Source organism: Pantherophis guttatus, chromosome 2 (assembly GCF_059756535.1).
Source record: "Pantherophis guttatus breed Tessera chromosome 2, ASM5975653v1, whole genome shotgun sequence".
Classification (NCBI taxonomy): domain Eukaryota; kingdom Metazoa; phylum Chordata; class Lepidosauria; order Squamata; family Colubridae; genus Pantherophis; species Pantherophis guttatus.
In genome coordinates, this window is record NC_142064.1 from 134,408,667 (window position 1) to 134,433,024 (window position 24,358).

General features: G+C 41.5%; 1 protein-coding gene across 1 annotated transcript in view; it reads right to left on the reverse strand.

Annotated features, from left to right (window-relative positions):
• AGAP2 (ArfGAP with GTPase domain, ankyrin repeat and PH domain 2) overlaps window positions 1–22,538 on the reverse strand; it is a 183,729-nt gene extending 161,191 nt beyond the window's left edge. The window contains exon 1 of the mRNA XM_034412193.3: window positions 22,137–22,538. Coding sequence (XP_034268084.2) covers window positions 22,137–22,296 — 160 coding nt within the window. The 5' untranslated portion in view covers window positions 22,297–22,538. The remainder of the gene's footprint in view (window positions 1–22,136) is intronic.
• Window positions 22,539–24,358: the final 1,820 nt, after the last annotated feature.

A 24,358-nucleotide genomic window follows, 5' to 3' on the forward strand; every position in this document is an offset into this window, starting at 1 on the left:
TAACTGCACAATACTCAGCAAGCCACTTCCTGCTTTTTTTTTTTTTTTTGCGCACATAGAATGAAATCATGTGCTTAATGATCAGTCAGAGAAAAACAGGTTTTCTTGCTTTATGTTAAACAGGAAGGAAGAATTCCTGGAATGGTTTTGAAAGTTAAATAAGCAAGCCGCTAGCATGGACATTTGCCAATTTTTCCTCTGGCATCATACCCATACCTTTAGAAGAAATCTGCTCGTAATAAGAAGGAAACTCTTGTCAGTTTTGATCCCCATGGAAGGGGATCAGGAACTTTCCCTGTTTAATCTGTGTCCCTTGGAGTGATGTTATGGGTGAAGGAGCTCTATAGTTGACATGTAAGATGTTGGCTTCAGGCTTTAGATCAGTGATGGCTAACCTTTTCGGCACTGAGTGCCCAAAGTGCGTGCGCACACCCATAATGCAATGCGTGCACCCCCCTGTGTGGCCTGCCCGCCAGCACATGCACGTGGAGCCCTGAGCATAAGTGCATGCCCCGAGCACGCATGTGCGACCATGTGCATGCGTGCATGACCCCCACGCATGCCCCACCCCACACGCATGCGTGCACATCTCCCGCATGCGCCCTGCCCCCCACGCATGCGTAGCAGAGACCCGAAATCAGCTGGCCGGCGGGAGGCACGTGTCAGAGCTGAGCTGGGGCAATGGCTCGCATGCCCGCAGAGAGGGCTCTGCCTGCCACCTGTGGCATGCAAGCCACAGGTTCGCCATAATGACTTTAGATTTTAATACAGGTAGTCCTCAACTTACGATCACAATTGAGCCCAAAATTTCTGTTGCTAAGCAAGACATTTGTTAAGCGAGTTTTGCTCCATTTTCTTTCTTTCTTGCCACAGTTGTTAAGTGAATCACTGCTGCTTTTAAGTTAGTAACCTGGTTGTTAAGTGAATCTGGCTTCCCCATTGACTTTGCTTGTAAAAAGGTCGCAAAAGATGATGATGTGACCTTGGGACACTGCAACTATCAAAAATATGAGCCAGTTTCCAAGCATCCAATCTGAATTTTGGTCATATGATCATGGGGATGCTGCAGTGGTTGTAAGGGTGAAAAGTGGTCATAGGTGACTTTTTTCAGTGGTTGTAAGTTTGAACGGTCATTAAACGAACTGTTGGTCGTTGAGGACTACTTGTAATTTGGAGGCATGAATTACAAGGGCTTGGGTATTGCTTTGATTGTTTTTACAGCATCTTGATGTCCTATCAAATGATAATGCTTCATCGTGGGAGATACTGATTTCAGATTGCTTTTAAAAGCTCAAGAGAAAAGCCAGCCTGGTTTGGGTTTTTTTCTCTATTTAGTTGGCAATATGCATTGAGTCCACTAGCAGCTGGCAATATCATAATATAATACAACCACTGCAGGAACAGGAAGTAGTCACTGGATCTGAAGCTCTGTTTAATGTGTGCTGAGCTTCTGTGAAGACTATTTCTCCATTTGCATCAATAAGCTAAACCAGGATCAGGATCTCTTCTCCAGTCCACATTTTCCAGCTTTCCACTTTCCACTTCTTTAAAGGAATAAGACAAGGAATAAAGATAGCTGAGCAGTATTTACTTTGATTCCAGATCCTTATCTTTCTTGGTAACATGGTATATTTCTCTCCACATCATCAAAGCATGTAACAGCTCACAACAGAGACCCTAGGACTTTACAGCATCATATATTAGAAATCAGCTAGAAACTCTAGAAACCAAACAGTTAAAACTGCCCCTGTTTGTGTATTACGGTTGCTATCTTCCTATTAAGGAAGCTAGTCTGTGATCCCAAACCTCTGTCCAGGAAATTCTGTAGGCAAACTGTAATCATTAAATGTATGTACGGGGCTGTGATATTCCTTGGATGTCATCAAGGGGAGTGACATATGTTTCTATTTAGGAATAAGATTTTCTGCAAGTGTTAAAGATTCATTCATTGAATAACCATAGGAGACTGCACCTTCCAGATATGTCGAAAAGCAATCTCTATTAATCCACAGGCCAAACCCAATCTTGAATCAAATACATATATTTAAATCAACATTCTTTTACTTCACTTGTTAAGGCACCAATTTTAACTTTTAAAAAAGAGGGTATATTTCAGCAAAGTGAGATGCCATTATCAGATGCCATTATTATTCATTTAGTTGTTTTAAGAGAAATATAATTTACTGCAACAAATATTTACATTACAAAATAGTTTAACCACTCAAACAACAGGTCTTTCATCTTCTGATCATCTCCCATAATCATACATTACAGAACTGCTCAGTTTCATATTAAATGTTGACTGAACCCCATTCCTAAGAGGTCTGTAAGGGGCGTGCATAAGTGCACCAACGTGCCTACTGTCCCTGTCCTAATATTCCTTTTTACTTACTCTTTTCATGTATTCAAATTATGTTTATACTTTTACCTATTATCTTATATATGCTTGACAAATAAACTTATGATTATGATTATAAATGCATTTCAATTGTCCCCTGCTAAACATCAGGGTAATGACATTCAGCAACCTCTTTAAAACATACTAAAATACATTTTAAAAGTTGTTCATACATCATATGTTTTTTAAAGACAGAGTTAAAAGTCTGCTCAAAACCACATTGCTAATAATGGTCAAACTCATCAACTTGCAATATGAACACAATAAGAAAAGATGTCTCATTTCTCAGGTTGAATCTTATCAGCTCCTAATTTCATATATTTCCAAGCCCTTTGATGTACAAAAGCAGGCCATTTGCATTTTCACTCTGCTCAACTGATAATCACCACTGGCAAAATAACCAAGGAAGTTTACATGCTCACAGCATGCTTTCACCTGCCAAGAAATTCCTGCTGATTTCCAGGTACATTACTATACTCTGAGCAAATCATTTCTGGGCTCACATTACATGCTACCTCAGAGTTTCACCAAATGTTGGAAATGCAGTGCTATGAATTGCCCAAAAAAATTAATAATAATAAAGTTGCCAAAAAATATAAAGACAAAAGCTCTTGCTTCTCCAAGCTATATCCACTGGATCAGGGGTGTCAAACTCAAGGCCCATGGGCTGGATCCGGCCCACAGGGTACTGAGATCTGGCCTGTAGGGCCACCCTGAAAACAGTGAAGGACTGGTCAGTGATGTTTCTGCCAGAGAAAATGGGCTGCCAAGCTCTATTTTCGGCTGTCACAGCCTCCTGCTACCTTCTGCCAGTGAAAACAGAGCTCGGGAGGGCCGCACGCAGCCGAAAATGGAGCTCAGGAGCCTGTTTTCGCTGGCAAAGTCCTCAGGCCACCACAGCCCCCCAACAGGAGTGACGTCGAGCTGGCCAGGTCCACCCTGGCCATGCCCCCCTCCCCCAGGTCAAATACAACCCTGATGCGGCCCTCAATGAAATTGAGTTTGACACCTCTGCACTGGATGAATGATACCAATTAAAAATCCCACAATGCCCTTGTTTTCTTGTGTGTGTGCTGGATGACAGAACCTATGGCTGTCTAGATATTGCTGAACCACCATTCTTCATATTGGCCAGGATTGCTTGGTGTTCAGTTTCAGCTATATTTGAAAATTTGCAGGTTTTCATTCCAGCATTAGAGCAATACTTTGAGACTGGATGCAACCTAAATTTAATTTACTCTAGTTTCTAGATGCTGGGGGTGTGCAAGGCCTTTCTTGTGTTAAATGGTTTTCATGTAAAACAGATTACTTGGAGCATTTTGAATAGCCCCAAACAAGCCCCATTTTAAACCCTAAATAGAGCGGTTCAAGGCTTGAAATACTTCCACACTGGCTGATACAATCCGTTTCAAGCCCAGAGTTTTCTTCCAGAAGCCTGGGCAGAGCCATTCCAATAGTTTATTTCACAATCAAGATAACTACTTCACTTTCATATTAAACATTCCCCAAGCTGTCATCATTTTTTCTTCAATACAGATCCTCGACTTATGACCACAACTGAATCCAAAATTTCTGTTGCTAAATGAGACATTTGTTAAGTGAGTTTTGGCCCATTTTACGACCTTTCTTGTTAAGTGGATCACTGCAGTTGTCAAGTTAGTGACAGAGTTGTTAAATGAATCTGGCTTTCCCCATTGACTTTGTTTGTCAGAAAGTTGTGGAAGGTGGTCACATGACCCCAGAACACTGCAACTGTCATAAATACGAGCCGGTCACTAAATGTCCAAATTTTGATCACATGTCTAGGGGATGCTGCAATGCTCATGTGAAAAATGGTCATAGACAAGAGTCAGAGACTGTTTGCATTCAGGGAAATACTGTAGTCATTGGGCATTTGGTGAGGAAGTTGCTAGAAGGAACAGAGGGGGGAAATACAAATAAAGCAAAGAAATACTACATAAACCTGCAGTTGTGGAAGCAGTGGTGAAATGTAAAATTTGTTACTACCGGTTCTGTGGGCGTGGCTTGGTGGGGGGGATAATGTGACTGGGTGGGCGTGGCCAACTTTTTTTTTTTTAACTTTTAAAACCATTTTTTCTACAACCTCTTCGGCCAAAGAGGTTGTAGAAAAAATGCCTTTAAAAGCTCTGACGATCCCAGCTGAGCCGCACGATCATCAGAGGCTTTTTTTTTTTTACTTTTAAAAGCATTTTTTTTGGCCGAAGAGGTTGTAGAAAAAATGCTTTTAAAAATAAAAAAAAAGCTTCTGATGATCACACGGCTCCTCTGGGCATGGGGTGGGGGGGCAGGGATTTTTGCTACCGAACCACCCGCCGCCATCGCTACTGGATCGGGCGATCCGGTCTGAACCCGGAGCATTTCACCTCTGTGTGAAAGGCTTAGTGGGCCAAACTGGTGACTATGATTTTTGCTGCTTTTAGAAGCTGCTCAAATTGAAGAATCAAAGACAGACATGGTTAACCATTGAAATCTGCAATTGCAGCATGTGAGGGGTAAAAAAAATATGTGAGCCGTCTTCCTGAGTTATTTCCCTGTGGTTACCTTTGCACCACACATTCGTATATTAACCGATCATCCTTTATTCTTTGTACTGTTTTTACTGCATTCTGGCATCTGGAGTGGGGGGCGGGGTTTAAAGTCTATTGATGTGCGAAAAGGGCCTGAGTGAAATGATGACATATTCTCATTTCCTTTTTTCTTAGACTATGTTTCCATATTCTGTAGTTTGACGTGGAGAATTTGCAGTAACAGGTCAACAGTACAGCACGCTTCTGCAAAACTATTTGCCTTCCTTTTAGAGTGCATCTGAGCAAACTGCATCTGTCTACCAACTGCTTAGTTTGGTATGAACAATAACATCTTGGCATGGAAGCTAGTCTCTGGAGCGGAGATCCTAGCTTGCATAAAATAGCCTGAGCATGCTTGGCATAAAACTGGATTATGATTGGGCTTGTAGCATGCTGCCCAAAATGTGCTGAAGCTGATAGGTACTTTAATTACCTTTGATAGGATATGCTATATGTTAGGACAGCAGCCTCCAACTTTTTGGACAACAGGGACCGGGTCCATGGAGAGAGGTTTTTCCGTGGACCAGAGGGGGCGCGGCTTTGCATGCTGCCTGCATCCCGTGGATGGAGCTTCACTTGTTTGTGCAGCCCAGTTTCTGGCATGTCGCGGCCCAGTGTGAGTCCACAGACCGGGGGTTGGAGACTCTTGCGTTAGGACATTGAATTTAGTAGTTGAAACAGTAAAGTGTACAGTAGGCCAGAACACACAGTTTTAGTTGATTAGCGCAAGGGCGTCAAACTCGCCACATCATGTTGCCATCACATGACATTTCACAACGTTTTTCCCATTCACGGAGCTGGGGTGGGCGTGGCCTGCACATGATGCATCTAGCCCGCAGGTCGCCAGTTTGACCCCCTTGCGTTAGAGAGTGCTGACTCATGCATAATGCAATCTACACTATGATGGGTTGCCATAAGTATAAAGGGAGAGTTTCCCTTTTTCCCCTCCTTTTTTCTTCTTTGTGTTCTGTATACTGTTTAGATTTACCTCATGCTATTCCTCTGTTCTTATGTTCTTCCTTTTCTGGATGATGACAAAGTCTGCTGCAAATTTGAATATTATATATATTTATACTTAGATAAAAGACAAGAAGTTCGTGCCAGTGTCTCTAACTTAATCTGGACAGCTGCTGCGCAATTAGGGATAGGAAGGCCTGGAAAAAAATGGAAAAAATTGGGGGGAAACAGGTTTTATTCCGTTTTTTTCCAAATGGCTTTGGAAATTTTCCTGGGTTTTTTTCAGGCATTCCCATCTCTATCACAATTCCTTGACACTATATGTGAAACAGATATGACTAACTACATCACTTCTAACTACATTTTCGAATGTGTTATGGAAAAATTTCCACTGACCAAAGTCATGATGGCTAGTAGACGCCAACATCTAGGGGTCCATCAGATGACAACCACAAGAATATGGAAGAATACTAGAGGAGCCAATGGCAAACTGCATTAGTTAATAGATGAAACTAAGGAAAAACAGATATGTTTGTGAAACAGAGAGGAAAGAGTACAATCTAATAGTTTTGCATGAAAGTAGACTGATCTTGTAGTGTGAAATTGACAAATATGCAAGAAAATGAAGATGTTGACTTAATTGTGGATGAAAATGCTAAAATATATGTGTCAGAAAATATGAATTGGTGTCATCTAAGTTGTTATGGGTGCATATGAAAGTAGGAATCCTGTGTTGGTGCTAGTTGCAAAGTAAACTCTACTAAAAGGTGCTAATGTAAGAATCATGGATGAGTTTTGGAAAAACAATGCAACATTCTTAAAGTATGTAATTCAGTGGGGGGGGCGGGTAAGGTATCAATGGGTGGGTGAGAATGAAAAGAGAAAGCGCAGAAAAAATTATTGGCCATTCAGAGGCCAGAACAAATGAGACTGGTGGCTATGGCGAGTATCTGCTTCTAAAAGTTATGTGTGTTCTAAAAACAGGATTTAACCATAAGACTCTTCATATATACCCTTGGAGTCAAAGGAATGAATATTAATCTAAAATGATGGCTGCTTTATTGTTCAGGATGAAAGCCTATGAAGTAGTGAATAGTAATGAGAGAGTCTGAATGTGGGACAAACCAGGCTTCAGTAGTGTCAAAAGAAGATCTTGGGGAGCAAATGATGAGGGGGAGCAGGAGGGGGAGCAGGAGAAAAAAATCCTAAAAAATAAAATAACTGCAAGAAGAGAAAAGTACAACACCTAATGTTTCAAAAAACATTAAAAGATAAAACAATCTCCTAATAGAATAAAAGGAAATAGGATATGTAAACTAGCTGAAAATAAGCCTGTTACAGGGTTCCATAAATATATTTAATATATTCAAATATATTAAAGTACTATATTTTGGTAATGGGAATTATTAAATTAATGGCAAGTACAGTTATTATATTATATATTATATTATAGGATAAGGGACGCGGTGGCTCATTTGTCGATCAAAAGGTCAGCAGTTCAGAGGTTCAAATCCCTCGTGCTGCGTAATGGGGTGAGCTCCCGTTACTCATCCCGGCTTCTGTCAACCTAGCAGTTCGAAAGCAGGTAAAAAATACAAGTAGAAAAATAGGGACCACCTTTGGTGGGAAGGTAACAGCGTTCCGTGTGCCTCTGGCGTTTAGTCATGCCAGCCACATGACCACGGAGACGTCTTCGGACAGCGCTGGCTCTTCGTCTTTGAAACGGAGATGAGCACCGCCCCCTAGAGTTGGGAACAACTAAGTGAGAGGGGAACCTTTACCTTTACAGTTATTAATATAACTTTAAAGTTATATTAGAGAAGTACAAAAAAGGATGTTTAGAGGAATGAAGTAAAAGAGGTAAATGAAAAAAATGAATATCAAAGAATGACAGTCACAAAAATACTGTAAGGATGAGAGAAAGATACTGTGTAATGTGTTACAGGAAGAACAGATAACTACATAAAATGTAGACAAAGAGGCAAAGTTGAGGTTGAAAGAGGCAGAAAAAAATGTGATTCATTTTTATAGTAATAAAATACCGGTTTGAAAATAGGTAAAAAATGGCTGGCAGTGTAAGAACCAGTAGCTTTCCATCCTCTGGAGAATTACTATGTCATGCTAGGTCAGATGCCTTTCAGCTTTCAACTCCTTTACTAATATAGGTAGTCCTTGTTTAATTATTTGTTCAATAATTCAGCACAATCATTTCTGAAAACCTTCTGCCAAATCAGATGATTACAAGAGGGTTAAAATTTATTGCCGAGCTTGGCATGAAGCTTTATAAAGTCTAAACAAGGAGTCTCCATCAGGAATGGAATAAAAATAATAAAACAATTTGGAACGAAACTAAAGTGAGGAAATGCTGGAAGGAATATATTAAAGATCTGTATAAGACATGTTACATGTCAGACATATTGCAGATTTTAGAACAGAAATGAATGCTATAAAGGAGTGCTTGGTGCTCTCTAAGCTTGCTTGCTAGCACTGATAATGTTACCTAGTTAAGGTAATGAAACGTTTGCAAGAAAACAAGCAAGCTCAGCGAGCACCAAGGACACCTCATTTCAAACCTGATCTACAAATATTCTCCTTTATTGATGAATGTTATAAATGTTCCAGGGGTGAAATCCAGCAGGTTCTGGAGAACCGGTAGCAGACATTTTGAGCAGTTCAGAAAACTGGTAGCAGAAATTTTGAGTAGTTTGGGGAACCAGCAAATACCACCTCTGACTGGCCCCAGAGTGGGGAGGGAATGGGGATTTTGCAGTATCCTTCCCCTGGAGTGCGGAGGAATGGGGATTTTGCAGTATTTTTCCCCTGCCACACCCACAAAGCCACGCCCACAAAGCCACGCCACGCCCACAGAACCAGTAGTAAAAAAAATTGGATTTCACCACTGCTTTATCTCCCTTCACACGCTGCCAAAGACCTAATTGGCAAAGCCACATGGAGTCCAGAATCAAACAGAGCTTCAGACTTTAAACTGATCAAAATCTCCATTCCCACCTCACTCTGGGCCAGCCAGAGGTGGTATTTGCCGAGGGGGTATCAAAATTTGCAGTGGGCCATGCCCATCAAGCCACACCATGCCATGCTCACAGAACCAGTAGTAAAAAAATTTGGATTTCACCACTGAAATGTGCCCAAGAAGAAATTTGATGAAAAGCTCTAAGGATTTTGAAAAATAGTAAGGCTGCAGGTGTAGACAGTGTAACTGCAGAACTGTTAAACATGGCTGTTTCTAAAGTGGTTGTGCGATTTGTTTGAAGTCTGCATCTGTGCCTAAGGTCTAGAGTTCCCCTAGATCAGGGGTGGGGAACTATGGCGCTTTTATGACTTGTGGACTTCAACTCCCAGAATTCCTGAGCCAGCCACTGTTGAAGTCCACAAGTCATAAAGTGGTCATACTTCCCCACCGCTGCCCTAGATGAAGGGGAAGGAGGCAAGAATGAGTGCAAAAACATTAACATTAATATTCAGACCAGATTTTTGCTTTTCAGCAATTAATGAACAGGAAAAGAAAACATGCTAAATTAAAAGAAGTGTTACAATAAATTGAATAGATTAAACTATTAAATGGGTTAAACAAAGATATGCAGAGGTGTGGTGAATAAGATTAAATAAGTTCATTTTAGTTACTCATTCACTTGGCTTACTATTTCTTACTCTGTTTCTATGTTGAAACATGATACTGCTTACCCCATAGGGAAAGAGGACAATGGGTAGGTATTTTTGTCTATTACATCTTATTCTCAGCAAGTCCAGATAAAACAGATTTTTTAAAAAACAGTTTTTTGCGATTCTGGGCAGCTTCCAACAATTGCTGTTAAAAATACTGAATCAGATAGACCATTTATCTGATTCAGATTTCATCAGCTTCCTCCGATAAATATTTGTGGGATCAGCATAGCCTTGCTTAGACAGCAATGATTTTAAATGCATTGAGAAATTTATTGACTCTGATGTTGCAGGTAACATATAGCCAACAATTACGGATAGACATTTCCCTTATCCTATTCTGGATTCCTCTATTCATTTTGTAGACTGTACCTTGTGTTGGCTGTTATTACACCTTCCAAAAGGAATCCTATTGTTTAACCATACCCTGAACAGAGGTGGGTTTCAGCAGGTTCTGACCAGTTCTGGAGAATCGGTAGCGGAAATTTTGAGTAGTTCGGAGAACCGGTAATAAAAATTCTGACTGGCCCCGCCCCCATCTATTCTCTGCCTTCCGAGTCCCAGTTGATCGGGAGGAAATGGGGATTTTTGCAGTAACCTTCCCCCAGAGAGGGGTGGGAATGGAGATTTTACAGTATCCTTCCCCTGCCACGCCCACCAAAGTGGATTGTGGTAAATTGGAACGCTGACCGAATGACATTCTTAGCACACACACATTGGTCAGCTAGAGAGAGCATGGATAGGTGTATTCTTAAAGTTTTGAGATCAGTCAAAGATGATTATAAGTGACCTCCTGGTTGCTCTGAAGCAGTGTTTCTCAACCTCAACAACCGGGGGCAATCCACCACTGGTCCACACCCTCAGTTGTGGAAGTTCAGCAGATGATTTGAAGGCAGACACAATCGCTCAGTTCAGCCTTGAGGATTGTTTGGGGGGGGGGGGAATCCTCAATGGAAATTTAGTAATGCAACGTATGTTTGGAAGAAAGATATAAATCTAATAAATGAATATTGATTTAATTTGCATGAAAATGTAAATTAAATCCCCCCTTTTTTCAGCCTCTAGTGACCTGTATTTCTGATTGCAGTGTCAATCAGAGGATAGGCACCATTCTTACCTTTGGGTGGACAACTGTGTAGCTACCAGATAACAATCTGCAAAGATGCGGGTGGCAGGGAAAAGAAAGAGAAAACTCTTTGCTGCTTTGCTACTCTCTAGCGGTTGCCCTGCTATGATAAGCCAGTTGTGCACTTAGTTCACATGCCAGAGACTCTACAGATAGTCCTCGACTTTCAACCATTTGTTTAGTGACCATTCAAAGTTACAACGGCATGAAAAAAGTGACCTGTGACTGTTTTCCACAATTACGACCATTGCAGCATCCCTATGGTCATGTGATTAAAATTCGGATGCTTGGCTCCTATTAATGATGGTTGCGGGCTCCTGAGATCATGTGATCACCTTTTGCAACCCTTCTGACAAGCAAATTCAATGGGCAAGTCAGATTCACTTAGCAACTGTATTACTAATTTAACTACTACTAATCAACTACTAATTTAACAACTCTAGTGATTCATTTAAAAACTGGGGCAAGACAAGTGGTAAAATGGGGCAAAACTCATTTAACAACTGTCTTGCTAAGCAATGAAAACTTTGGGTTTCGGTTGTGGTCATAAGTCGAGAACTACTTGTATTCTGTTCTTTAAAAACTTACATTTTTAGTAGGATTGTTAGGAGTATTAATCCTTCCATTTCCCACCATCCAGTCAGAGCTGAAGAAGCTTCTTGGATGAGAAGCGAAACGTCTTCAAAGAAAAACCAGAAAGTCCAGTTGCCTCTTGAAAAAAGCACTTTCGGGACAACCATGACCTGGATGTCATACCTGACAGGATGACTGAGAATCTCCATAGACTAGTAGGATTGTTGTTACTATTTATATGAGGCAGTCTGGAGATTGTGCACTACTATCTTAAGGCCATTAAAATCTTGGATTAAAAATACTGGGGCTGCCTGGATGACAAAACCAACTGGGGACATTTTCACATTGCTATCTCTTTCTTTCACCAAACCATCTAGAGCAGTATATCTCAATGTTGGCAACTTTAAGATATGTGGACTTCAACTCGCAGGATCCCACAGCTAGCAAAGTTGGCTGGAAAATTCTGCGAGTTGAAATCCAGCCATTTTAAAGTTGTTGAGGTTGAGAAACACTGCTTCAGAGCAACCAGGAGGTCACTTATAGTCATCTTTGGCTGATCTCAAAACTTCAAGAATACACCTATCCATGCTCTCTCTAGCTGACCAATGTGTGTGTGCTAAGAATGTCATTCGGTCAGCGTTCCAATTTACCACAATCCAGGTGTAACCAAAATAATACCACTTTACTCTCACACTCCACTTAAAATGGAGAGATAATAAATTGCTAGCGCTTTCTACTTCCAAATCCGCAGTTTAATCCATTCCTTGCATATTTATTTCAATCTGAACAGTGGCAAACGGGGGAGCTGTTAAATCACCAAGCCACTTTTCCATGCATTTAACTGCCCCACCCCCCACCCCCGATAACAGTGAAAGAAAAGCACCCTGGAATTTGTTTAACTAGATACTGCTCCCAATAACCTTTGGTTCTACTCCAAGGGAAAATATATTCTAAACGAATAATACACTAAATGTAAGAACCAGGGGATTGCCCTGAATCCAGGAATCTTGAGTGGGACTCTGCTCACAGGTCTGCAGAGCCAGATGTCTATGGAGATTCTCAGTCATCCAGGTCATGGTTCTGTTCTGATCTAAGCTTCCTGAGTCAGTAAAACACACGAGTAATCCCAAAAACCTCTTTTATTGCAACAGCTGTGAATTCTGTTCATTCACAGATGAATCCCAAATAGTTGTAAAGAGTCCTTCGGGATAAGGCTGATAATCACCCACCTTTATCTCAGAGGTGAAATCCAGCAGGTTCTGACAGGTTCTGGAGAACCAGTAGTGGAAATTTTGAGCAGTTCGAGAACCGGTAGCAGAAATTTTGAGTAGTTTGGAGAACCAGCAAATATCATCTCTGGCTGGCCCCAGAGTGGGAAGGGAATGGGGATTTTGCTGTATCCTTCCCCTGGAGTATGGAGGAATGGGGATTTTGCAGTATCCTTCTCCTGCCACACCCACCAAGCCACACCACTCCCACAGAGCCAGTAGTAAAAAAAATTGGATTTCACCACTGCTTTATCTCCCTTGACACGCTGCCAAAGACCTAATTGGCAAAGCCACACGGAGTCCAGAATCAAACAGAGCTTCAGACTTTAAACTGAACAGAATTAACAATGTTGCTTCCTGCAATGGCTCATGTGCCTTTGCTCCTCTTTTAAGTCTTATGGGGAGAGGCCAATCATCTCCAAGCTTTACTCCCAAGTGGTCCCTTTTGTTTTAACTGTTCTTGCCTTCTGGCAGCTCTGTGCATGCGCACACTGGGTACAGGCTCCCGCTGTTCCTTTGCTTCGCTGAGGTCCGACTCTGAAGGCTCCAGAGGCAGCACGTACCTTCCAGATGGCCCTTTCTCTGCCTCCGATGCAGAGCCCTTGTCCAAGCCTTCCCCAGACTCCAGGACTGACCCATGTTCCTCCCCAAGCTCCTCACTGTCTGACTTTGCTACCAGTTCCGCAGGCCAGTGGCAGACCACAACAGGTTGTCTCAAAGGTGCTTTTTCAAGAGGCAAGTGGACTTTCTGGTTTTTCTTTGAAGACGTTTTGCTTCTTGGATGAGAAGCGAAACATCTTCAAAGAAAAACCAGAAAGTCCACTTGTCTCTTGAAAAAGCACCTTTGGGATGATCTGCAGAGCCAGAGTCTCACAAAGAAAATACCCATTTTGGAATCAGAAAACCAGCCAATGTCATGAAGACACAGCGGTCCAGAAATGGTTTCAGAGTGACACAAAATACTTGTGTGGAAGTGCTACAACAATGAGAATCTCCAGTACTAACTTCTTCTTCTGAGCACAGTGCTGCCACTATTTGTAGCTTTCTTTTGGCTGTGTTGCCTGACTGCAACACATACCAGATTGTCAATGTAAATCATCACCATAAGCAAAGCTAAACCCCCAAGGAGATGCTCTGAAATTTCAAATAGAATGTCTTTCTTGTTGCTTCTAAGAAAACTATGAACCGGAACAAAGTCACAAATACCTAGTTTTGAAGAAGAGGAAGTGAAGATAGTGAGATCACTGTTTAGTTACTTCAGAAGCGTCACGGAAGGAGTGCTGAGAATTGGTAGAGGAAAATAAGTAAGATACGCATGGAGTCTAAATCTGGCCCATGCTTCTTCTCGTTCTCCTTTTGATAATACAGTGATTACTTCAAAAATTGGTAAATGTACATGACTGGATTTCTCATGTCATAAATTATTTTGTGAGTCTTGTCCTTGGCTATTCGAGAAGCAGAAATAACAAGATATACTGTAACTTGACTTCAAATGTTGTATTCATTTATTCTGTTAACAGTTGTTTTTCATTTGTGCAAAAGCTTTTAATGTGGCTAATACACTTAAAAAGCTTTCTATATTATCTTATAATAGTATATTATAAACATAATAATTTTTTCAGGAGTGGAAAGTATAGTTTAGTCATAGAATGAATTGCAGACTGTGCATTGCAAGGGACTTTGATAGTCATCTACATGGCTTCCCTTAATCTTGTCAATTCTGAAGAAGTGGCTGTGGTTTTGGTCAGCAGTATGAGTTCTACCACTTATTTATTTATTTATTTATTTATTTATTTATTTATTTATTTATTTATTTATTCGATTTATATGCCGCCCTTCTCCGGAGACTCAGGGCGGCTTACAGTGCGTTAAGCAATAGCCTTCATACTTTTGTATATACCTGCTTAGTAGGGCTTTGCCCCCCCCCCCCCCAGCTTTTGTATAAAAGCTGACTTTTATACAAAGTCAGCTTATTGCCCCCACAATCCGGGTCCTCATTTTACCTACCTCGAAAGGATGGAAGGCTGAGTCAACCTTGAGCCTGGTGAGATTTGAATTTGCAGTAATTGCAGGCAGCTGGTGTTACGTAACAGCACTTTAGTCTGCTGCGCCACCAAGGCTCTTGTATAGGCTAGCGCCATGCCCTCCTTGGCTCTATCAGGAAGTTAGTGAGAACTAGCTGGCTCAGAGAGATTAGTAGCAACATCTTATTGGGAGAGAGGCAGTGATTTCAGCCACCATAGAAGAAGTAGTGGTTTCTCCTGTCTTCAACCAGCCTTCCCTGGAGCCAACCACATTGGATAATTATTGCCCAGTCCCCAAAATACCCTTTCTGGAGAAGGGTTTGGAGAGCATGATAGAACTGCAATGCAGGGTTCCTTAGAGGAAAATTATTATCTAGAGCCTTTTCAATTACATTTCAGAGCTGGCCACGAGACATAAATTTTGCACAGATTATGTTTGTGCTGGTAGGTCCATCTGTGATGGACACGGATAGAGGGACAGCAACATCCCTCCTGATTTTTTTAGACCTTCTAGTGGTATACAATACCATCATTCATGCTACCTTTCTGGATTGCCTATTGGACTGCCCGTAAAGATTAGGAGTTGGGACACTGTTGGGTTGCTACCGTTTCTCCCTGGTTCTTGCGAACCGGTAGTGGAAATTTTGAGTAGTTCGGAGAATCAGTAAATACCACCTCTGCCTGGCCCCACCCCCAATCTATTCGCTGTCTCCCAAGTCCCAGTTGATCAGCTAGAAGGAAAAAATCAGGGCTCACTTGACAAAGAAGAGGGGGAAAAAACCAAGACACCGTCACTTTAAATTGAGAAACCAAGAAGCCTCCCAATTGATCGTCTAGAACTGATCCACTCTTTGTAAACCGCTCGGTGATGCTAGATTGGCAATTGAGGCCACGCTGCCTGAAAGCGGTTTCTGATGCTCTCGGTGGTGGCAGAGCGGCAAAAAACTGTTTAAACTCTTGCCGCGGTGCTTCAAAGGGCCGCCCTACAGCTGATCAGCAGTAAAAGGCAGTGTGGTGGTAGACCAGTGCGCTCCAAAAACAAATAGGTAGACTGGAACGCTCCAAAAACAAATGGGTAGACTGGTATGCTCCAAGAACAAATGGGTAGACTGGTACGGCTCTGCAAGCAGTTAAAAGCCTGTTAGACCTGTGCTAAATCCTAAAGAATTGTTTGTCACATGACCATCAAATCACGCCCACAAAATAAGCCACACCCACAGAACCGGTAGTAAAAAATTTTAGAACCCACCCCTGAGTTGGGGGCATTGTTCTCCGCTCTAGGCTAAGCTGGCAAGGTACTGGAAGATTTGGCCCAGTTATTGAAGGTTATAAGGATCCAGATCAGTGGTGGGTTGTCCCCGGTTCAGACTGGTTCACAAGAAGTGGTAGTAAAACCGGCGGGAGGCTCCGCCCACTGACCCGGATGTCATCATAGGTGATCTGCGCATGCGCAGAAGAGTGTGTGCAGGTGTGATGCGAACTGGTAGTAAAGGTAAGTAGAACCTACCAAAGAAGCTGGGCTACTGCAAATCATTCTACATGGATGATTTGAGGCCTGGTCCCTTAGGAAATCCGTTCAGTGTGCAGCAATCTAATTAGTTATGAGTGCACCTAAATGTTCCAATGTGACTGCTACTGTGGGAACTGTGTTGAGATCCAGCTAGTTTCTGGATACAGTCCAAGGCGCTAATTGTCAGTTTTAAAGCCCTTTAAAGCTCAGGCCACCTTGTCTGGACTGAATGTGCCCTTTCAGTGACATTTGGAACAGTGGTCTTGCTATGTACAAGGACTCTCCCTTTCCATGGAAAAGTTTGTCCCCAAGCATCTGGACTTCTCCTACATTATTGGGCTTCCAAAAAGAGCTATAAATACATTGGCTCTTGGGGAAAAGCATTTGGGGACATGGAGAAAGAACCTCCTCCCCTTTTAGAATAGTGAACAGAGTTATATTAATAAACACATTAAAAAATAGTGATACTGAGCAGAACAGAGTAGAATAATGCATCTATGTTACTGTAATTTTATAAGTTTACTTTTCTCTTCTCCAATCGGTTTTGATGTTTGAGATTAAGTTGTGGACATATTCAGTACTTTTGAGAACTGAGTGGGATAAAAGCTGCAAGAAATCAAACTCTGTTGATACAAAATATTACAAACCCCTCCCTAGTGAGCGAGAACCGTAATATATTTGCACATTGTTTATGTTCAAGAGAATCTACCCATTGGGCCAGTGGTGACATCCAAATTTTTTTACTACCAGTTCTGTGGACGTGGCTTGGTGGGCGTGGTGTGGCTTGGTGGGTGTGGCAGGGGAAGGATACTGCAAAATCTCCAGCCCCACCCTACTCCACGGGAAGGATACTGCAAAATCTCCATTCCCACTCCGCTCTGGGGCCAGCCAGAGGTGGTATTTGCCGGTTCTCCGAACTACTGAAAATTTCCAGTACTGGTTCTCTGAATTGCTCAAAATTTCCGCTACCGGTTCTCCAGAATCTGTCAGAACCTGCTGGATTTCTCCTCTGTATTCGGCCTCCATATCTTTATGAAGATGTTGAGGCTTCCCCGGCATGGGAGATTGAGATGCAAAATCTAGTGCTTTTCAGTTATGGCCCTGTCCTCAAAGATCTGTATGATGCAATCTCTTCCAATATTTAGGGAAGAGGTTTTGATGGTTAAACTCACTGTCAGTTGGGGATACCTAGTTATAAATTTTTATGATATATTGCTTTATTAGGTGGTTTTATAATTTCATTTTGTCATAAACCACAGGATTTTTAGGGAGTGTGGCAGCATAACAGTAAAGTCATTCAATCAATCAATTTGCATACATGTAAACTACTCTGATGCTGGAGAAAAAAATGGATTTTGGGGGAAAAAAAGACTATTCCAGAATTACTTCATAGAAAAAAAAATCTATTTTGAAAGATCATCTGATTTAAAGAAGGCAACCAGGGACAGATTGCAATTTTGCCCATTTGCTGGGAACATTTACATGGCAGAACAAGCCAATACACAGATCACAATTTTCTCCACAAGAGGAAAATATACTCTATTTTTTTTATAAAAAATATTTTTATTTCTAAATGGGTCTTTATATTTTATAGTAATTTTATTAAACATTACAATTAAAAAGATAAAAACTAAACTCAAAAGAACAAAGAAAAAAAGGAAAGTGCAGGGGAAAATGAAAAAAAAAGAATATACTAAAGAAGAAGAAATATATAAAGAAGTGACTTCCCACTTCATCACAACTATAAAAATGTTAATAACATCACTTTTTCTTAAAATACAGCAAATGATCTATTTTTTTCCATATCCCATCTGTTAACTATAAAAAAACTGCAAAGCCTTGTCATTCAGTCATAATCAGCAAAAGTTCATTGAGTCTTACCAGAGAAAACAACACTATCTATTTTAACCTTGATCAAATAAATCAAGTTTGTATTGCTTCCTTTTACTTTTAACAATCTTGATCTTTAGTTCATTCAAATAATGTCCTAGAGTTTAATTTAATTTCATTTTTTCTTTGTCCCTTCTCAAACATATCTTCAAAGCTTTAACAAGCCACTTTTGTAAATCCAATATAGGAAAATTTTCCAAGTCACTCTTTTGGTTTGTTATTTATATATTCCTTTAAATTATTAAAACATCAGCCAGTTTAGTTGTAGCCTCTCTTTTCATACGTATTATTCTTGTAGTTTGTCATTTTTAGATCCATTTTCAGATCAATCTGTCTTGTCTGGTAAACGTGTTCCTGTTCCATAACATCTTTCAAACACAGTTGATCTATAGACCCTAATCCTCTTAAAGTTAACTTCTGGGTCCATTGTTTAAAAATATCTTTTAACATGCGCAATGTTTAGTATTTTGTTCCATTGTTTATATGGAGCTGTAAGTCAAATTTAAGTGCTCTTCTCCTTTAATTGAAACCTTTAGTTCCTTCTTGTTCCCTCTAGTGTCCAATCTTCAAAGTCTCATCCTATCATATTTTTTGGGAAGGATACTTACAAATAATCCCAACATTTTATTTCAAATCCATTTGGATGTTTAATCCATTTGTAACATTCCAGAATCAAAGTTCTAATCATCCTTTTGCTGTTTATCCCAAAATAATTTTAAGCCCTTAAATTTATGTGTATTTTTTATATCCCACTCTTACTATTTTTTTTTTTTTATAAATAATACAAGCTAGCAAAGGTACCTAATATTCCTTTTCTTCCTATTTTCCCCACAACAACCATCTTATGAGGTGGGTTGGGCTGAGGGAGAGTGACTGGCTCAAAGTCACCCAGATAGTTTTCATCCCTAAAACTTACGGCCTCTTGGTTTCAAGTCTGGTGCTTAACTCCTTGAAGGAAACTAACCCGGTGCTATAAAACTTGTTAATCCTAAAGTTCCTAATAGTTGAAAAGCAGTTAGCAAGCAATATCCAAAAGTGACTAGAAAAGTAATGTATGCAAACCCAGTGTCCTTTTTGAAGATGTCAACTGTGGTTTGAGCAAAAAGATGGTTATTCTCTCATGTCCCAGAGCTCTAAACCCACCAGAGAGCGCTGACATGCTGTCTCATCACAAGGAGAAACTATATAGAGCACTTGTGGGCAATCTCAATTCCACTCCTTGTCCAGAGAATAACACAGAGAAGGGAGGAACATTGGAGATCTTTTAGTCCAACCCCCTGCTCAGGCAGAAAACCCTATACCATTTCAGACAAATATTTGTGGGTTCTCTATTCTGTGGTGGTAGTTAGCTCTACTTTTAGCAGAGCTATCTTCAGTTTGCCATTTCTTCCCCAGAAGTCCTTATAAGTGGGCATCTATAAATGTACATTTGCATATGCAGATTCTATGTAATATCTTTTGGTCCTTCCTTCCTTCCTTCCTTCCTTCCTTCCTTCCTTCCTTCCTTCCTTCCTTCCTTCCTTCCTTTTTTTTTCTTTCTCTCTTTTTTCTTTCTTTCTCTCCTTCCTTCCTTCCTTCCTTCCTTCCTTCCTTCCTTCCTTCCTTCCTTCCTTCCTTTCTTTCTTTCTTTCTTTCTTTCTTTCTTTTGTCATACATGAGCAGTATCTTCTAACTCTAGTATACCCCACTAACAAAATGTGAGCAGAGGATTACCCAAAAGGAACTGGAGAGCAATTTAGGGTGCAGAAACTTGCCACAGTTCAGGGGGCTCATTTGGCAGGACTGGCCTACCAGAAAGGAGCATGGGTTGTATATACCCTGTTTCTAACTGCACCTGCATACAGCCAATCTGAAAATGGGAATGTGAAAGTGAAAATGACTGGGGCTGTTGTTTCTCTCCTTCCAGATGCCCTGAATTTCAGAACATAGGCAGGAAGTGGGGAAAGCAACGGAAGTATCCAGGTGAGACAGGTTTTGCTGGGTGGGGGGAGGGAGGAGGAAGGTGCTGGAGGAGAAAGATCGGGGTGATATTCAAGGATCCCAGTTTATGTGCTATGCAGCTTGCCCAGCAGACCCTACGTAGTAAATCTCTACTCTCAGGAAGGGTACAAGACACATCAGCGTGAAAGTAAAATTTAATCACTCTCCCTCCTACTATAAAATGAACGATGCATGTATTCTTTTGTCCTATATCTTAGGTGGCAAACCATCTTAAGTCAAGCCTGATGTTACCAGCGTACAGCCTTGATCTGGATATGATGCTTGTTTCTTGTTGAACTTTCCCATTGTAGGAAGTTAGCATCCACCCCTCTCCAAGGAAAATGAGATATTTTAGGAAATATTAAAAGGGCAGAATATTTTCCCAAAAAGAGAGGCAGAAACTCAGCCCCCCCCCCCACCTTTGTCAATGGGCCAGTAAGGCCTGGGCCAGTCTATGCTACATAACAAAGATCTACCTCCTTCAAGCAGAGCCACAGTAGGAATTGCCCAAAGCCCTTTCATTACATCATCACCCAGCAAGGCTCAGCCAAACTTGGGACTCAAAAACACAACCTATGAAGTTACCCCTGCATGGCCCCCATGGGAGTCTGACAACCAATCAGAATACAAGCTCAAATTCAAAAGCCCAGAGAGGGTATAAAACTCAGGTACTCTCAGCATCTCTCTCCTGTTGCTTTTTTTCCACCTTCACTCAAGATCTTCAAGGCATGTAATCCTGTCCACCATTAAAACCATCTTTCCAAGCAGCCTACCATGTTTCCAGTGTCTCCAAACTAGTAACATTCTCCCCACTTGGAACTGAACCCAGAAGGACATTTCTTCCAACGCCATTTTCCATAGAGCTGTGGTATCATAACTGTTGACACCATGCATGCTGATAGCCAGAGGTATTGAGAAGGTGAGATCAGGCTGCCTTTTAATATAACCTGCCTAATTCTTAACATGAACATTTTAAAATGGATTAAGCAATTACACGTGGCTGTGCCGTTCACAGAAATCCAGATATAGATATACTTCAACTGAATTAAATACATTCTATGTTCTCCCAGCCCAGATGTGGAATACAATCCCTGGGAACCTTAGCATGCCTGAGTTCTACTGATTGAATGGAGAAACATCTCACACACGATTAACACCTTTCCACTGATTCCTTTGGGAATTCAACAAACTTACACTTGGGCTTGACTATACTTTTTTTTAAAAAAATAGAAGATGAAAACAAACCATGCTCTAGGAAAGGCAGTACAATTGGTCACTTAAAACTTTCATGGTTAAAGTTCATTGCCTAACCCAATTAGTGTGAAGCTGACCAGAAGCAAGAGAATTCTGTGACAGTTGAACATGTTGCCACCTCAAATGTAAGGAGAAGCTGTGCCTCTAACACAATCTAGATAAGCAGTCTGTCAGCACTAGAGTAAATGCACTAGAGTCAGCACTAGAGTAAACACAGTCGTTAGCAAGTAAAGCTTTTTTATAGCACACAGTTTAGCACTGTCATTCACTATTTATCTTCTATTGTAAATAAAGACGAAGGGACCATACATACAGATTCATATATCCCCACTATGCCATAGATCTTCAACAATTCCAGAAGTTAATTGGCCAACATGACATCTCTGGAATGGCAGATTCCCATTGACTGGAATTTCCTACCTCATCCTGCCTTCCACCCTTGAGATCTACTTCCTCCATGGGGCTTTGGTGTCCGTCCCCCAATTCTTCCCCACCAAACAGGAAAACTCCAATAATGGCAAAATTGCTTTTCATCATTTCTTTTAACATGACAAGTTTATATGATAAAGCGCCGATGCCTCCCGAAGAAATGCCTTTTCTTCTCAGGTTGTAAAAGCAGGGGCTTTTACTCTTAAAATGTTCCGTAACAATGACCTACAGGTGTCAGAATTTCATTTCCACTTTTTAAAACCTCATGTGGTCTTTTATACTGCAGGTTCCTTCCCCCTAGATCTGCAGGAGGCCTTTTCTGGGGTCCTGTAGCATTTAGAAGAGTGAATCAGTTCAAATCTGCCCTCTTGGGTAGCTTCAAAGAAAGTCCTAAGCACCATTAAAGGTTTTTAGCCAGCCACCTACCCTCCATCCTATGACAAGCCCAAGTCACCTACCTCGTACAATGCTCAGGGACACCTTCAAGTTGTTCTTCAGCCGAGGGTCATCAACCAGCTCCACCAGCTGGAAAAGTTTGTTGAGCTGTGCTTTCATCCCCTCATACCTTCGGGCCTCATCCTGGATAGCTGCAGAGATCAACTGCCTTTGCGAATTCATGGTGTATCTGTTGTTGGCAGAAGTGACTCAGGATCTCAGCCCATGGTGCAACCTCCTGTCTTTTCTTCACCAGGGAAGTTAAGCAGGCCCCAGGCAACCTTAAAGTGTCCACTTCACTCTCATGAACCTCATCGGTTTCTTCTCTCTCCCCCCCACCCAACACACACGCTCTGTCGGTTGCACTTCCTGAGAAGAATGTCACATTTCAAAGCCACTGCTCTTTGAATCACCCCATCCCTATCTGATTTTGACACTAGGCAAGGGCGTATCTATGTTAAAAAGAAGAGAGAGAAAAAAGTATAGAACAGCCAATGTCTTTTCAGCCAAGGCTGCTAATCATCCTCTAGGATCCCAGGTTACATACTCCAAAGCAGGCAGGACAGGATTCACAGGTGTTGGAGTTCTGGTTCCCAAAAGCTATAATTACCGCAAAGTATTTTTGGCAGCTGCATCTAGGTAAACAGAGAACCATGTGGAGGCACACAGCTACCCTCACCACCCAACGAGGTAGGCACACCCATGGACCTATCTTGCCCATGAGGTGTAGTTTGCCCCCGTGGGAAGCAGTAAGGAGAAACCAGGGCCAAATAAGAAGACTTAAAAGAGAAGAAGAGTAAGCATGACGGAGCTATAAAAAAAATTATGTATAGAGCAGGTAACACCGCTGGGGAAAAGGTTTCCTTGGCTCACTGACAAAGTCAGAACCTTAACTCATCCCCTGAAACTAAACGCAGGGAGGTTTAAGACAAAAGGAGGAAATTAAACTGTGAAATTTGCAGAGGTGGGTTTCAGCAGGTTCTGACCAGTTCTGGAAAACCAGTAGCGGAAATTTTGAGTAGTTCAGAGAACTGGTAGTAAAAATTCTGACTGGCCCCATCCCCATCTATTCTCTGCCTCCCAAGTCCCAGCTGATCGGGAGGAAATGGGGATTTTGCGGTAACTTTCCCCTGCCACGCCTACCAATCCATGCCCTGCCCTGCCCTGCCCACCTAGCCAGACCCACAGAACCAGTAGTAAAAAATTTTGAAACCCACCACTGGAAATTTGCAATCAGTGATTGTGATAATGGCAGCCAGTTTGGATGGTTTTAAAAAGGCCAGTACTAGACAGGTTTATAGAGTATCAGGATATTAATAGTCCCTTACATTGATTTCTTATAATTTCCTACTTTCTGAAACCTGCCTTAAATACTGGTTCCCAGGAGGTGATGATGGAAGGAAAGTATATTTCCCAAATATATCCATTTGGCCCAGTGGTGGGTTTCAAAAATTTTTACTACTGGTTCTGTAGGTGTGGCTTGGTGGGCATGGATTGGGCATGGCGTGGGAAGGATACTGTAAAGTCTCCATTCCCACCCCAATCCAGGGAAAGGTTACTGCAAAATCCCCATTTCCTCCCAATCACCTGAGACTCAGGAGGCAGAGAATAGATGGGGGCGGGGCCAGTCAGAATTTTTACTATCGGTTCTCTGAACTACTCAAATTTTCTGCTACCGGTTCTCCAGAACTGGTCAGAACCTGCTGAAACCTACCTCTGATTTGGCCACAGTGTCACACAGATTGCTGGATTCAGTGGGACTTTGGCCCAATCCAGCATGGTTTTGGGATACTGTAGGAAGATCAAAGGGCAATATAAGAAAATGGAGTTTCCCTATAGAAAACGTTCTGTGTGACTTTGGAGAAGAACATCTCATATATGCTGCAGTGTATACAATGTCCTTCAGCAAGTGTAGAGGAAGGTGCTGGTGAGAGAAAATGCTAGCGATGTGGCCCGATACTAGGCAAAATGTCATTTAATGTTAATCCTATTTTTTTAACATACCTTTTTCACATGCTATATTTCTATGGATCCAAACTGGGACCAGAGGTTTAGTCTTCCAAGCTTTCGGATTCATGCTGCAGCCCATCCTCAGATAACTTCTTTCTAGCAGAGTGTGTACTTTGGGCTATTCTGTATGTGGTATTTATATGGTGCCTGTTGTGTGTGGCTTTTCAGATGTTGATTGGGGTGTTGATGGCTGACTATTAAGCTGTTGGTTGCTGTTTCCTTGTGCTACCAAGTC